This window comes from Priapulus caudatus, unplaced genomic scaffold (genome assembly GCF_000485595.1).
Source record: "Priapulus caudatus unplaced genomic scaffold, Priapulus_caudatus-5.0.1 Scaffold806, whole genome shotgun sequence".
Lineage (NCBI taxonomy): Eukaryota > Metazoa > Priapulida > Priapulimorpha > Priapulimorphida > Priapulidae > Priapulus > Priapulus caudatus.
Genome location: NW_014577867.1, coordinates 40025 through 53763, shown reverse-complemented (window position 1 = coordinate 53763; position 13739 = coordinate 40025). Strand labels below are relative to the sequence as shown.

Sequence of the window (13739 nt, the reverse complement as noted above, 5' to 3'; positions counted from 1 at the left end):
CAGACCTCAGATGAGCCCAGACGCTCTGCGGCTCTTGTTATACACGTGTGACGTTTTGTCTCAATGGGTGTGCGTTCGTGCGTGCATAGTCGGGTCTAGGCGGGCGTGTAGGTCTCTTCATGTACTAGCAGCTTTGCAATTATTGAGATTTTGGACTCAACATGGTCGTTAGTGTATAGGATTATGTCTCCTAATGGGTGCTCGCTCCTACTATACTTGTCTCATTCGTAACTGCGCCCATTAATCTTTTTTTGCTAAAGTTTATAAAACATGCTCATCGCTGCGTCTGTAAACCGAGTTACGATGGAAATGCTGCTAATGGATGCAGTGCTAACGTAATAATGAGCAGACGCTTGCCGCTGATCAGATGCGATAGACGCAAGCGGCTTTATTGTCTAGTATCAGCGGCACATCTGAGTATCATCACCAGTAGGTATTAGATCTAAGCTCCATCATTATTAGGCAGTAGATCCAAGCTTCATCATCACTAGACAGAAAATCTCAGCTTCATCATCATCAGTAGGCAGTAGATCTAAGCTTCATCATTATTAGGCAGTAGATCCAAACTTCATCATCATCAGTAGGCAGTAGATCCAAGCTTCATGATCACTAGACAGAAAATCTCAGCTTTATCATCATCAGTAGGCAGTAGATCTAAGCTGCAGCTGTAGGCAGTAGATCCAAACTTCATGATCACTAGACAGAAAATCTAAGCTTTATCATCATTAGTAGGCAGTAGATCTAAGTAAGCTTCATCATTATTAGGCTAATAGGCAGTATATCCAAACTTCATCATTATCAGTAGGCAGTAGATCCAAGCTTCATTATCATCAGTAGGCAGTAGATCCAAGCTTCATTATCATCAGTAGGCAGTAGATCCAAGCTTCATTATCATCAGTAGGCAGTAGATCCAAGCTTCATCATCATCAGTAGGCAGTAGATCCAAGCTTCATTATCATCAGTAGGCAGTAGATCCAAGCTTCATCATCATCAGTAGGCAGTAGATCCAAGCTTCATCATCATCAGTAGGCAGTAGATCTAAGCTGCAGCTGTAGGCAGCAGATGATCTGTCATTCATCATCCGTAGACAGTAGCTCTTACCTTTATCATGTATACCAGTTGCATGATTTATTCACAAACGACAGTGAATATAAGATTATAAGCAATAGATATATTATTTACATTGTATATGATATCGGAAGCTAGTATTAATAGCTCCCGTGAGGCATAAAACAGGATAAGGGAACAGCAAGGGGAACTGGCAGGGAAAACAGCAAGATAATGTTCCTGTAGGGCAGACAAGCGCACATGGCTCCTGTGGGGCTTGCTTTCTCTCAGCAGCAGCTGCCTCTCGTCTCGGCATATGTTTGTTCGCGCCAGCCCCCTCTCTATAAGCAGACGATCTCATTCTAATCGCTTCAAGTGGATTGCCTCTTTGTTAATATCGTCCGTGTTTTTGTGTGGAGACTAGAGATGCGATGCTCACGTTGCGGTGCGGTAAGACATTCGCGCGCGCCAAGCAACAGCACGCGCACCGACCGACGATGCTTGTCAGAAATCTAATTGTGAGATGTGAGATTTTTTTCACGCGCGCGCGTCGTTGATACCCAACGACTGCCGGATCTTGAATGGTTACCAGTGGCCCGCATCGCTGCCGCGCCTCGTACGATTGCACTGCATACCACGACCACTGGCTTTTTAATGCTGGGAAGTTCGGTGTGCGATTGCTCGCCTGGTTGAGGCTTTCTTTCTCGCATCGTCTGCGGGACTATGAGACGATCGGCTGTATCGCAGGCGCGCATCTCAAGTGTGCGGCGCGCGCTCCCGTTACTGCTTGCTTAGCTGATGCCGTACTTTCTCGTTTTTTGTTGTTGTTGTTTATCATCGGCGGTTCGGCGAAAATCCGGCTCGCGTATATAACGCCTACAACAGTCTCGGATCCGTACGTGCATGGTGCTGTACCAACACTACCACCATCAACTCCAGCGTGAGCCGCATGCAGCGGTCATGGCCATGGTGTACGTGCGCAAGCAGACAGCGCAGCTATTGCATTCGCGTTTCGGTGGCAGTTAAAAGCTCGGCGGACTCGGTAGTTAATTAATTATTATTAGTCATCGCGGCCCCGACGTTTGTCGCGCAGATAGTTTGCGTGTAAATATTTTATCGCCTTGTTTTTGAAGCATGCGGTGGTGACGGTGTTGCTGTTGGCAACGTGCCAGTGCGCGAGTTATGAGTTGAGCGTCGCGACGAATCTCTCTCTCGTGGTTGCTGTGTGCTGCAGTAGTGTTTGTTGTCTCGCGTTGTCCCCGTGGGTGTAGTCGCTACCACTGCTATAGCTGCCGTGGATTGTTACGATGATGAATCATGTTCTGAAACCCGCTCACAGTCTTCCATGTAAATGTCGATTACGTTTTTCGGAAACCGTTTCCCCGATATGTCTCATCGCATCTTATTTTTATTTCGATTCGCGCAGCTATTCAACTTGCTTCATATCGTGATACATTCACTTTGTGCTATCTCATGAGCATGAGATGTCATCTTGTGCGCGTCTGCCAGTAGTAACAGACAGCTAGCCACTTCCTGTAAACAAGTTAGGATCGGTGCGTTATGAGTAAATGCCTTTTTAAGGTTTTATTGGTGGCTGTTAAAAAACCAGCTATGTTATTATCGCAAGTCAATTTCTTTCTTCATCGTATGGTTGTAGCAGTGACTTCCGCGCCATGGGCTGTAGCCCTGAGCGGACCGTCTGAGGAAGAAAGAAAGAACATAAAGAAAGTGAGAGGGAGAGAGAGAGAGAGAGAGAGAGAGAGAGAGAGAGAGGAGAGAGAGAGAGAGAGGAGAGAGACGAGAGAGAGAGAGAGAGAGAGAGAGAGAGAGAGAGAGAGAGAGAGAGAGAAGAGAGAGAGAGAGAGAGGGTGAGAGAGCGCAGAGAGAGAGATATAGGGGCGCGAGACGAGGCAGATGAGGGGAGAGAGAGAGAGAGAGAGAGAGGGGCGTGCAGTGCCGTTGCCCTTCCCCTTCCTGTGTTACAACAGCTGTTGGGTTTTCTCCCGCTTGGCGCCTCGTCGTTAGAGCGTATATGCGTACAGCAGCACGCAACAACGAGCTAGCATCTCGTGAAGCCAGGCGTAACGTACATGAGACTCGCTATGTGGGTACCTGCATGCACTGTGTGTATACAGTAGCCCGGCTCATCCAGTAAATAGCGGACCAGCTAATTACGCGCCGTTTGTCACGCCATATCTGTCCTCTTCGAGCATCAATTGGAGACGGCGGCTGCTAGAGGATCCAGCGAAATCGTATCAGCGCATCAGACGCGGGGCGGTTGTGGTGCGATGACGCCACGCTAAATAATAGATGCGGTTGTACTAAGGAGGCAGTCTGACACTGTAGAGACGAGACAGAGGGGGGAGGAGAGGAGGAAAACGTCGCCTACGCTGAATTGTTAATGGCTTCACTGTTTCAAGTGACTCGATCGCATTGTTGCGGGCAAATACTTGGCGCGCGGAGTCGGACGTGCGAATGACGAACAATTTCTATTTTCTGTCCTCGTCGTGTAGGAGTGTAATGTATATTAAGGACATCGATGTGTCGTGGAGTCACGCGCCTGCGAGTACGTGTCTTTGTGGACGTGGCGAGCGTCGTCGTCGTCGAGCATATGTCGTTGAGGATGTCATCGCTGTTCCTCCGCCACGTCTCTTTTAAGACGGCAGTTAAAGTCTTCTTTCTAAGATCGGTTCAATTAAGCGTACTTTTAGCGCGCACAGAGTTAAAGGACGTCACGTGTCGAGAATAGTTCGCTGTAGTGCGTGCCTTCGTACGAAAGATAGCACTGTTTGTCCAGTTGAACCTGTCGATGGTTATATAGTGGACAAAGCTGGCGCAATCGTCTCGACGCTATCGATGTTTTCTCGCGTCTGTGGATCTGCGTTTTTCTCCGCGTACCATTACGCAGCGCACGCGAGCCAGTGACTGTTGCACGAGTAGGGTCAGACGTTTGGTGGCGAGCGTGAACGTGGCCGGGTCTCCTTCCAACGGCTCCCTGTCAAAACCTGGGACCGTCAGAACATGCGACCGTCAAAAACCTGACCGTCAAACCATGGGACCGTCAAATACTGGAAAACGGGACCCACAGTCAAAACCTGCGCGGTCATGTTTGTCACAGGGAAATGCTTCTATAAAGCGTGCAGTCCTGTCCATTTTACTTCTGAAGTTGTATTTATTTTTAGCGTCGTTTGTGATGTTGTCCTTCGCGTGTTTTGCCTATATTTATGCTAAATAAATAGATAATGAATAGGCATCAAACTGACTATCCTATTCGATGAACCATGTACGTGATACTCATCGACTCTATAACTCGGTCTGGGCGGGGGCGCGCAATGATTTTAGTATGTTTCAACTAAATGCTTGAGGTAAACGTTTGGAAAAATTTTGGGGCCATTCACTCGGCGAGAGAAGTAACGGCGTCATATTTGCTCAGTCGTCGACGTAGTTACGTAGTAGGTAGGTACGGACGGTACTGAACCCTGAACCCTAACCTTAATCCCTTAACCCTAACCTAACCTAAACAGGTTCTGACGGACCGTACCCTGGTGACCCTCCAGTCCAGCGTTTTGACGCGATCCAGATTTTGACGGTCAGGTTTCTGACGGTCCAGGGTTATTGACGGGTCAACCGTCAACAGTCGAATAACTGCTGCACTAGGCATTGACAGACGGGTTACTTGATGCATTGAATCCATTATGTCAGTATGACAAATAATTCATAATGCGAGGGCGTAAACTGTAGTTGATGTCGTATTTTCCAGACGCATGTGGACACATATATACTATATATATTATTATATATTACTATATATATATATATACTAGCTGGCGGGGTACCCTGCTTGCGCTGGGTAATAATCGTGGCTATAATTTTACTACTAATAATTGACAGAATAGGAACATTGGGTAAAATCGACACTATAACATGCAAAACATTCAATATTTTATCAAATCGAGTCTAATATGTAATAAGCATGGGGAAAAACTGTTACGTATAGACATTTATATGGACAGCAGAACCAACTTTAGAACCCCTGGAACATAATGTAATAATGGTGCAAAATGAGGAAAAAGTTCATTATACAGCATGTACGAATGAGGGTGACAGTTTCATTTGAAAAACCGCTTGAATAAACCAATGGTATTGCGTGCTTCATTTTTTCTGTGGGGAATATGTAGAGATTGCTGCGTCTCGAACACTGTTGAGCTCACCACGGTACGCTATCATTGTCAGATCGTTAGGATGAATAAAGCGAAATTGGTATATCAAGTATAGATAGAGGACAGGCCAGCGAGTGGGTCTGTGTCATTGGAATATTGTCTAGTGCATGCCTTGGCGCGCAACCAATGCCCACATTTGCAAATAAAGGGAATTTTCTACTGAATCACGAAAAGCATAGCTTCGAATGGTACAATGGCATTCTGAAATGGTAGCAATGAATACAAAAGAAAGTCGTATAATAGTTATAGAGACACGCAGGATGTGGCGAGGACAATTTGTAATTATAAAAGAATGTTTACTCACTTGGTTAGCAGTCTTTAATGCCGTGATGTTTTGAGCAATCGTACTCCTCCAAACTATATGATAATACATACTAACGTATAGGTGAATCTCTATAAATATTTACAAATCATGTGTAATCAGATAAAGTAAGCATGGTAAACAACGGTTAGTTATGCACATTTATATGACAGGCACAACCCAACCGCTTAGAACCCTGGAACATAATAGATAATATGGTTGTAATAAGAAAAGTATATTCTAAGCACGCATGCTACGATGGGTTGACTTCTCATTTCAAAAGCTCTTGATAAACAAGGCAGTCGCTAACCCTACTGAACAGCGTTCCTGGTTGTGCTCTCGTTTTTAGTATCAGGTTTCGGATTTCACCAATACCAGCAAGCTGATGGAATGAGTGATCGATTTTTTCGGTGTGTGCCAGCACTGCTCAGTCAGTGCTGACATTGTTGTGAAGCATCACAATTGAGGGGTTTTTACACGGCACTTTTCGGTGGAGTTTGACGTTTGGCGGTTTTTTTATCAGTAAGGAACATCCCGGGCTTATAAGAGTGCGCCTGTGAAATTGCATCCAGATCGCAGTTGGGCGGTTTGACGCCTATAGGAAAGATACATACATAAATAGAATCAATTGAAATTAAACTTATATATATATATATATATATATACATATACATATATCAGGTCTAAATTACCATTACTCGTTAGGCAGGGTGCGTAGAAACTATCCACACGAACGGAAGAACGAATTTAGACGTGCGTTGTGCACGCGCGTGCGCGGTTAAGGATGTCAGGATTCGGGAATTTAGAGCGCGTGTCAGATGTAGTAGGAACCAGCGCTCGCTCGCTCGCCTTACGCAGAATTTACCAGTATGATGAATGACTCAGGCGACATGCTCGCATCCTGTCGTGCGCGTCAGGCAGGCAGGCAGAACTGCGTGGTAGGATTGAGTAGGCGCGGATGGCACGCATGCGTACTTTCCCCCCTTCAGCAGCCGACTTCCTTTTGCCGCGGTGTGGCCTGTACAAACGGCGTGCTGAATAGGTCGCCGAGTTTGCACAGCGCCACTCATATTGCCTCGGCCTGTTTACCCATGAAGAGGCTTCGCTTCGCTCAAGCGAGCTCTCATGCAACGTTTGTTTGCGGCTCGGGCCGGGAAAGGGCAGGCTGTCGTTTTAATGAAACGAGTGATTTACCTGCGAGGCTAACCTTCCTGTTGACTCGCTCATTGTGGAAACAACATTAGTACTTTTATTGCGCATTTAAAGGCGTGTAATGTAGAATCGGATTGCGCGTAGGTGCTTCAGGGGATGGGAGCGTGCACGATGGGTTTTCAGTGCTGTTCAGGGAGTGCATAGATCTTTCTTTTTCCGCGTTAGTTTCTTCGGAATGTTGCTTATCCCATTTTACTTTGTTTTCGCTTCTCTCTTCGATTTGCTTTTCTTTCCATTCTTCTCATTCCTCGTTTTCATCATCATCTTCATCTTTTTCTCTTTCGGTTTCTTTTTCTTCCTCCTCTTCTGCTGCTGTTGCTTCAGTTCCGTTTCTGCTTCTGCTCCTCCCATCTTTGCTTTCCTCCTCCTCGTTCTGCCTTTCCTGTTTTTCATGCATATAACGTATTTGTAGGTGTTAACGTATTTGCCTGTTATTCGCTCGCAGCAGAGGTTTTCCTGATAACACGCGTGCACCATAATGGATGAAGCTCTACGCATGTAATAATGCTGATGGCCAGTGCTAGTTCCCGCCTTGTACAGAAGCCTCGTCCGTGCTCTAGATGTAATAGCCTTCTAGATTACATAGCAGCAATGAAGCGACGAAGATTAACGACTATTGAAATGTGAAGCATTGATAATTCCGCTGAGCCGGCCGCCCTGGCTTGTGGCCAATGATGTCCAGATTTCACAGACAGAGGACACTTAATCACAGTAATGGCCCCCCTATCGCAAATTGATGATTATATCTGAATTATGATTGGGTGATGCAAATCATGAAATGTAATTCACACCCAGCATAAATATGCTGTTGAATATTCTATGACATTGCTGTTAGAAAATAATCGGGTTGCTTGTAATCGGGTTTCCGCGTGTGCGTGTACTCTCGTGTTTGCTTAAGTAATCAATGCGTTTTCTCCAGTATGCATTCCCCCCAATTTAATTTTTTTGTATATATATTTGTATTGTATTCTCATTTATTGTATTGTGTCTCAAATCAGTATTTCTTGTTGTCTGTTCTAGTACAAGTGTCACAACTTTATCCGGGTGTTGAAGAAAGTGGGAACAAACAAAGCGCTCATCTGTGGCACCAACGCCTTCAAGCCGATGTGCAGGGAATATGTCTTCGACGAATCGGTACGTTACCAAACTCCATGTCAACCCCACCTAAGCTGTGTCAACTGATGTCATCTCCACTTAAACTGTGTCAGTCTATGTCAATTCTACTTAACTACGGTGTCAGCTTCATATCAGCCTCGCCTAAACTGGGTCAATCTATGGCAACCCTACCTAAACACTGTGTAAACTTCATGTCAACTCTGCCTAAACTGTTGCAATCTATGTCAACCCCACCTAAACACTGTGTCAACTCCATGCCAACCCCATAAACTGTGTCAATCTATGTCAACCCTACCTAAACTGTTTGTCAATTTCACGTTAACTCCATGTCAACCTCAATTAAACATTGTACCAGTTTCATCTGAATTCTATCCATTTTGACACTGTCAATGTCATGTAAACTTGACTGCTGAGTAACCGTCGTGTCAAACCATAACTCGTGTTAAAGATTAACGTTGAGTTCCACATCAGCTCATGTTAAATTTTGCCCCCCAAACCTCGTGTATGTATGTGTAGGCGTTCCACGCTGACCAGACACCGTGTGGTTAGTTAACACAGTGGGGCAGCCTGCGTGATGTCGCTAAAGGTCGGCGCACACCTAAAAATATTTTCCCAGAAATCGGTCCGATTAAAAAATCATTTCATCATTTGTAAAATCGGCTCAGCGCGATGCCTTCCGATAAACACCCGCACACCTACGATAAAATTGGTTATTTTGTTGATGGTAGGCGCCATTTTGAATGTCATGTGACACGGGCACGTTCAGCTATTGGCTGTTCAAAAAATCGCTTCAAAATAATCGCTTCAAAATCAAACATGTTTGATTTGGAACGATCACCCGATAAAAATAATCGTAAGTAAAATCGTCTACAAATGAACGCGCACGCCTACCCGATATCGGCTGATTTTTATCGGGCCTATCAAATTGCGTGATAAATCGGCTGGTGTGCCGCGCTTACTGCATCGCGTGCATCAACGACATATAACCAAACATTGCGTATACAGAATAACGCATCAGCATTTTGACGAGCTCCTTCACAGCCGCCAATTACTTCCCTCCCGCCTGTACACAGTTTCGACATTTAGCATACAAACATTTCGTCTCGCCGTCGGTCGTGCGTGCGTACGATATTTCTCTGCCTCCCCAGCCACCCGATGAAAGCGCGTCCGTCACACGCACACAACTATCGTCGCTAATGGTTGAAATACACGTGTTTTGACGAACGGCTCAGCACCTCCGTGTGAATATTAACAAAAGAGTGCGGCGCGCGCTCCCACGTGTCGCGTTGACGACGTCGATCGAGTTCATTACCGCTGATGCATAGCTGCTTCTACTGCTGCTTCGACTGCTGCTGCTGCTACTGCTGCTGCTGCTGCTTCTGCTGCTGCTGCTGCTGCTGCTAGAGCTGCTGCGACTGCTGCTGTTGCTGCTACTACTGCTGCTACTGCTGCTGCTGCTTCTGCTGCTGTTGCTGCTACTACTGCTGCTACTGCTGCTGCTGCTGCTGCTGCTGCTGTTATTGCTGCTACTGCTACTACTGCTGCTGGTGATGCTGCTACTACTACTGCTGCTGCTGCATCGACTGCTGTTATTGCGGTTGCTGCTGCTGCTGCTGTTATTGCTGCTGCTGTTGTTGCTGCCGCTGTTGTTACTGCTGCTGCTGCTGTTACTGCTGCTGCTACTGCTGCTGCTGCTGCTGCTGCCGCCGCCGCTGCTGCTGATGCATCATGCAAGGATGAAACAAATATGCGCGATCCCGCGCACGGGGAGGTGAATCTGCAGTGACATGGCCGCTGCTTCGTCTCGCATTCAGCCGCTTGTTATCGTACTGCTGCTGGCCATTGTTGCAGTCGACCTATCTGACGAGTAAGTAGCAGCCAGCACACAGCCTGCAGCAACCTCCTTACACACAGTAGCGCAGGTGTTCTTTGCAGCTACTCAGACAAAATATCGGCAATCAAGAGCAGCCTGAAGTCTCGGAAACACCCACTCAGTGTCATATATGTGTTGGCAGAAAGATGAGATTTCGTATAATTGGGCGGCGTTAAAGAAGAAATACAGATATAGATTTGCCGGATGGATATTACCAGGAGTGTATAAAGACTCTATATTATACACTCCTGATATTACGCCCCCTCATACTCCATGTGCCTACATGTGCCACGTTGCAGTGTCGTATTTCCGCTGATATAAGATCGTTAAAAAGACTTAAAAATACATAGTTTGTTTGTTACAAGAATGATGTTATTATCTACATCCCTCTACATCTTACGTAACATACTGTACGTTAGCTTAGAGAATGGATGTTACCTTAACACGTTATTTATGTCCATCAAAATTGCAGTGTCATGTAAAATCGTCTTAAGCGAATTCATTTAATAATTAAATACACATTCTTTAATACACGCATAATTACGCATGCGAAAGTAGATTAACTCCTTAAGTATGCTGTTGTCTGATTTAAATAAATTTTAAAACTCCTCAGAGCAAACAATATTGAAAATTAGACTAAAAGAGGAAATAATACCAGTAAAGACCCAGTAATCTCACCATCCAGAAATAAATCCACGAATCATGGAACTAAGATATAATGTTGGTTTACTTTCACAGTTAATCCGTCATGGTCTGTGTAATATTTCGTCTTTGTCGTCCAAGACTGATTCGTCGTATAATACAAAAACCCCTGCGACAGTGAAATCATGCGTAAAGGACCTACATTAAACCAGATCTCAGTGTAAAGCGAATTCTAAGCGAGCTTCTCCGCTGCAAAATACCACGAAATCTCGCGTTTCGGTGCATTCATTTTCTGCGTAAATCATAAAACCGATGAGGCGGAGAGCGCCATGACAGCCCGGTTGTCGAGCGGTCAACGAGTGGTCAGTGAGCGAGCGGTCAACGTTGTTCTCTCTCTCTCTCTCCGCAGCAATACCAGTACGTGATGGTGAGCGAGAGCCCGGGCGAGGCGAAGAGCCCGCTCGATCCGGAGCAGGACAGCACGGCGGTGTGGGTCGGCGGCGAGCTGTACACGGCGACCGTGCGAGACTTCATCGCCAGCGACTACATCATCTACCGCGAGCCCGTGCGCACGATGAGCCGCAACATAGACTGGCTGAACGGTGAGTAGCCGCCGCACTCGCGCTTCATGGTCATGCTCACTGTTGCTAGCTGTCACGCTCACGCTCACTGTCACGCTCGTGCTCACTGTCACTGTCACGATCACTGTCACAGTCACGCTCACGCTCACTGTCACGCTCGTGCTCACTGTCACTGTCACAGTCACGCTCACGCTCACGCTCACTGTTGCTGTCACGCTCACGCTCACTGTCACTGTCACAGTCACGCTCACGCTCACTGTCACGCTCGTGCTCACTGTCACTGTCACGATCACTGTCACGCTCATGCTCACTGTTACGCTCGTGCTCACTGTTGCTGTCACGCTCACGCTCACTGTCACGCTCGTGCTCACTGTCACTGCCACGATCACTCTCACGCTCATGCTCACTGTTACGATCACTGTCACAGTAACGCTCACGCTCACTGTCACGATCACTGTCACGCTCAACTCACTGTTACGATCGCTGTCACAGTCACGCTTACTATCACTGTCACTGTCATTGTCACGGTACCTGTCAGTGTTGCCATCGCAGTCATGCTTACTGTAACTATCACGATCACAGTCACTGTCACAGTTATAGTCACGCTCACTCTCACACACTCTCACGGTCATGGTCACCCTCATGGCTACAGCCACTGTCACTGTCATTGTATATGCACGTACACGTGGTCACTTAACACGTCGCTGTCACACCCAATACTTGTCACACTTCTTGCATCAACCTACAGTTTCCCGTGCTTGTTGCAGTTCGCACGACGTCAGGTTGCAATACTTGCGGAACAAGTGTTTTCTCCTGATAGAAATATTGCATCTGTTTGCAGCTGCAGACAATGATCTGGGGGCCGCCGTTATACGCTACTCGGCATTCTGCCCGCGTAGGTAGTAGCAATGCGTCGTTTAGTGCTGTAATATACGTCCAAAGCAACTCCGCGTGACAATAGTCGGTGAATACCATTATTCTGCGCGCCACCGATAACAGCCGTAGACGGGGCAATAAATATTTTATTCCGGCGCGTGTGATGAGACCGCCGCAGTCTCTTTCCACGAGTCGTCGTCATAAACGATGCGTCCCGCTGCTTCGCCAGGCAGGCATCCATCGCTCACGTGTACCGGAGGCTGGCCTGGCGTGCGCATCTCGCAGCTGTATAAACGCAGACGAGGTTGATGCTGCGTCACGACATCACCATCCACGAGTACTCCTCTTCACAGTTACCTGGAACAGAGGCAGAGGGGGCATCGAGAACGCGATGGCTATGACGCGCGTTCTCTGTCACGCGATAACCTTCATGTATCGGGTGCCACGGCAACGGCGACCCTATTTCGATTCCCTCTGACTCTGTTCCAAGTGCGTGCGTCCTCGGGTGTTCGCGTCTGAAGATGTAGAGGGCGCTGGAGTAGAATGTCGCCGCGTCAATATTACCGGTGTCACTTTCCCCCGGTCGTAGAGGGAGGGTGCCGCTACGTGGCAGCACTAGTGTTAGGATTAGGGTTAGGGTTAGAGTTAGGATTAGGGTTAGGGTTAGGGAAATAAGGCCATGTCTAGCATGGAAGTGTAACTGTGGAATGACGGAAGTGTACGAAGTGACTAGTGCTGCCACGTAGCGGCACCCTCCCTCTACGCCCGGGGGAAAGTGACCACCCCATTCTTACAGTGTCTTGCACACACCGCACGTCAGCTGCCGTCTAGTGCGGCCGCGATCCGCGGTCTCGGATAATCATTTATCAATTTCGATTTGCGGCAAATCGCGTATCGAGAGATGCTCTTCTATTTCAATTCCTATTTTCTCTTCTCCTGTTTTGTTGTAGCGCAGAGAGTAGTCAGTGAGCGGGGATGGGGGGGGGGATCTGACTCGATTTGTTTTCCTATCAACGGGAGTTTAGCTGCCCCGCGCGCGCGTTTAGTCCGCAATCTAGTAGGAAAACTTAATAACTCGCTTTGGTGCTGCTCTGAGGTAATCAGGAAAAAGAAGCAGTTTCTGAAAAAGCTTGTCGAAAAGAATTGCGTCGTCGCAGTGATTGTTTGATATATTTGATTTCGCCCGCCCCGTTTTAGCTTTAGAAAACAAACAGTGGATAATACACAGCGGTCCTACTATAAGTAAAACGCACTCTCGAGTAAATGTACAAATATATCGAATCATTTTTTCGTCAAATTGTGACTTTTTATTTGAGCGCATTGAGGACGCGCTCATGTGCAATACGCCGCGGAATGCACTACCTGTCAGATTGTCACATGGATGAAGTGAATAAATACGTACTTGTATCTATTTCAGAGGCTCGTTTCGTCGGTTCCTTTGCACACGACGATCACGTCTACTTTCTGTTTCGCGAGACAGCTGTGGAATACACCAAATGTGGCAAGGTTTGTACAGTACCTAACCTACGTTAACCTACCTCAGAACAGAAGTAGAGATAGCATTTGTATGTCTTAGTATACTGTGTGTGCATATGTATGTATTCGTATAAGTACATCTTCGAGTCCCTATTCCTAACCCTATCCCTATTCATACTCCTGCGAGGGCATAGTAAGCCTTTATTCCTCCCTATAGCACCTATACATCCTCTACATCCTCTACATCCTCTACATCCTCTACATCCTCTACAATCATTGTGTATACTATAGAATAAGAGCATGTCACCTACACCCACCTCGTGTGTTGTCCCGGGCTTTTAGTTTCAACATGGCGCCTCGCCGGCATTGTGCGCGTTTGCTTTCGACGCGGTCGC

The 13739-nt window shown here is 46.8% G+C and overlaps 1 protein-coding gene across 3 annotated transcripts in view; it reads left to right on the top strand.

Moving 5' to 3' along the window:
* Window positions 1-13739, top strand: part of LOC106813663 (semaphorin-1A-like) — a 121928-nt gene that overhangs the window by 90101 nt on the left and 18088 nt on the right. For all 3 annotated transcript variants that reach the window (XM_014817861.1, XM_014817860.1, XM_014817859.1), the window contains exons 6-8: window positions 7801-7914; window positions 10821-11013; window positions 13286-13374. In XM_014817861.1, the coding sequence (XP_014673347.1) occupies window positions 7801-7914; window positions 10821-11013; window positions 13286-13374 (396 nt within the window). The remainder of the gene's footprint in view (window positions 1-7800; window positions 7915-10820; window positions 11014-13285; window positions 13375-13739) is intronic.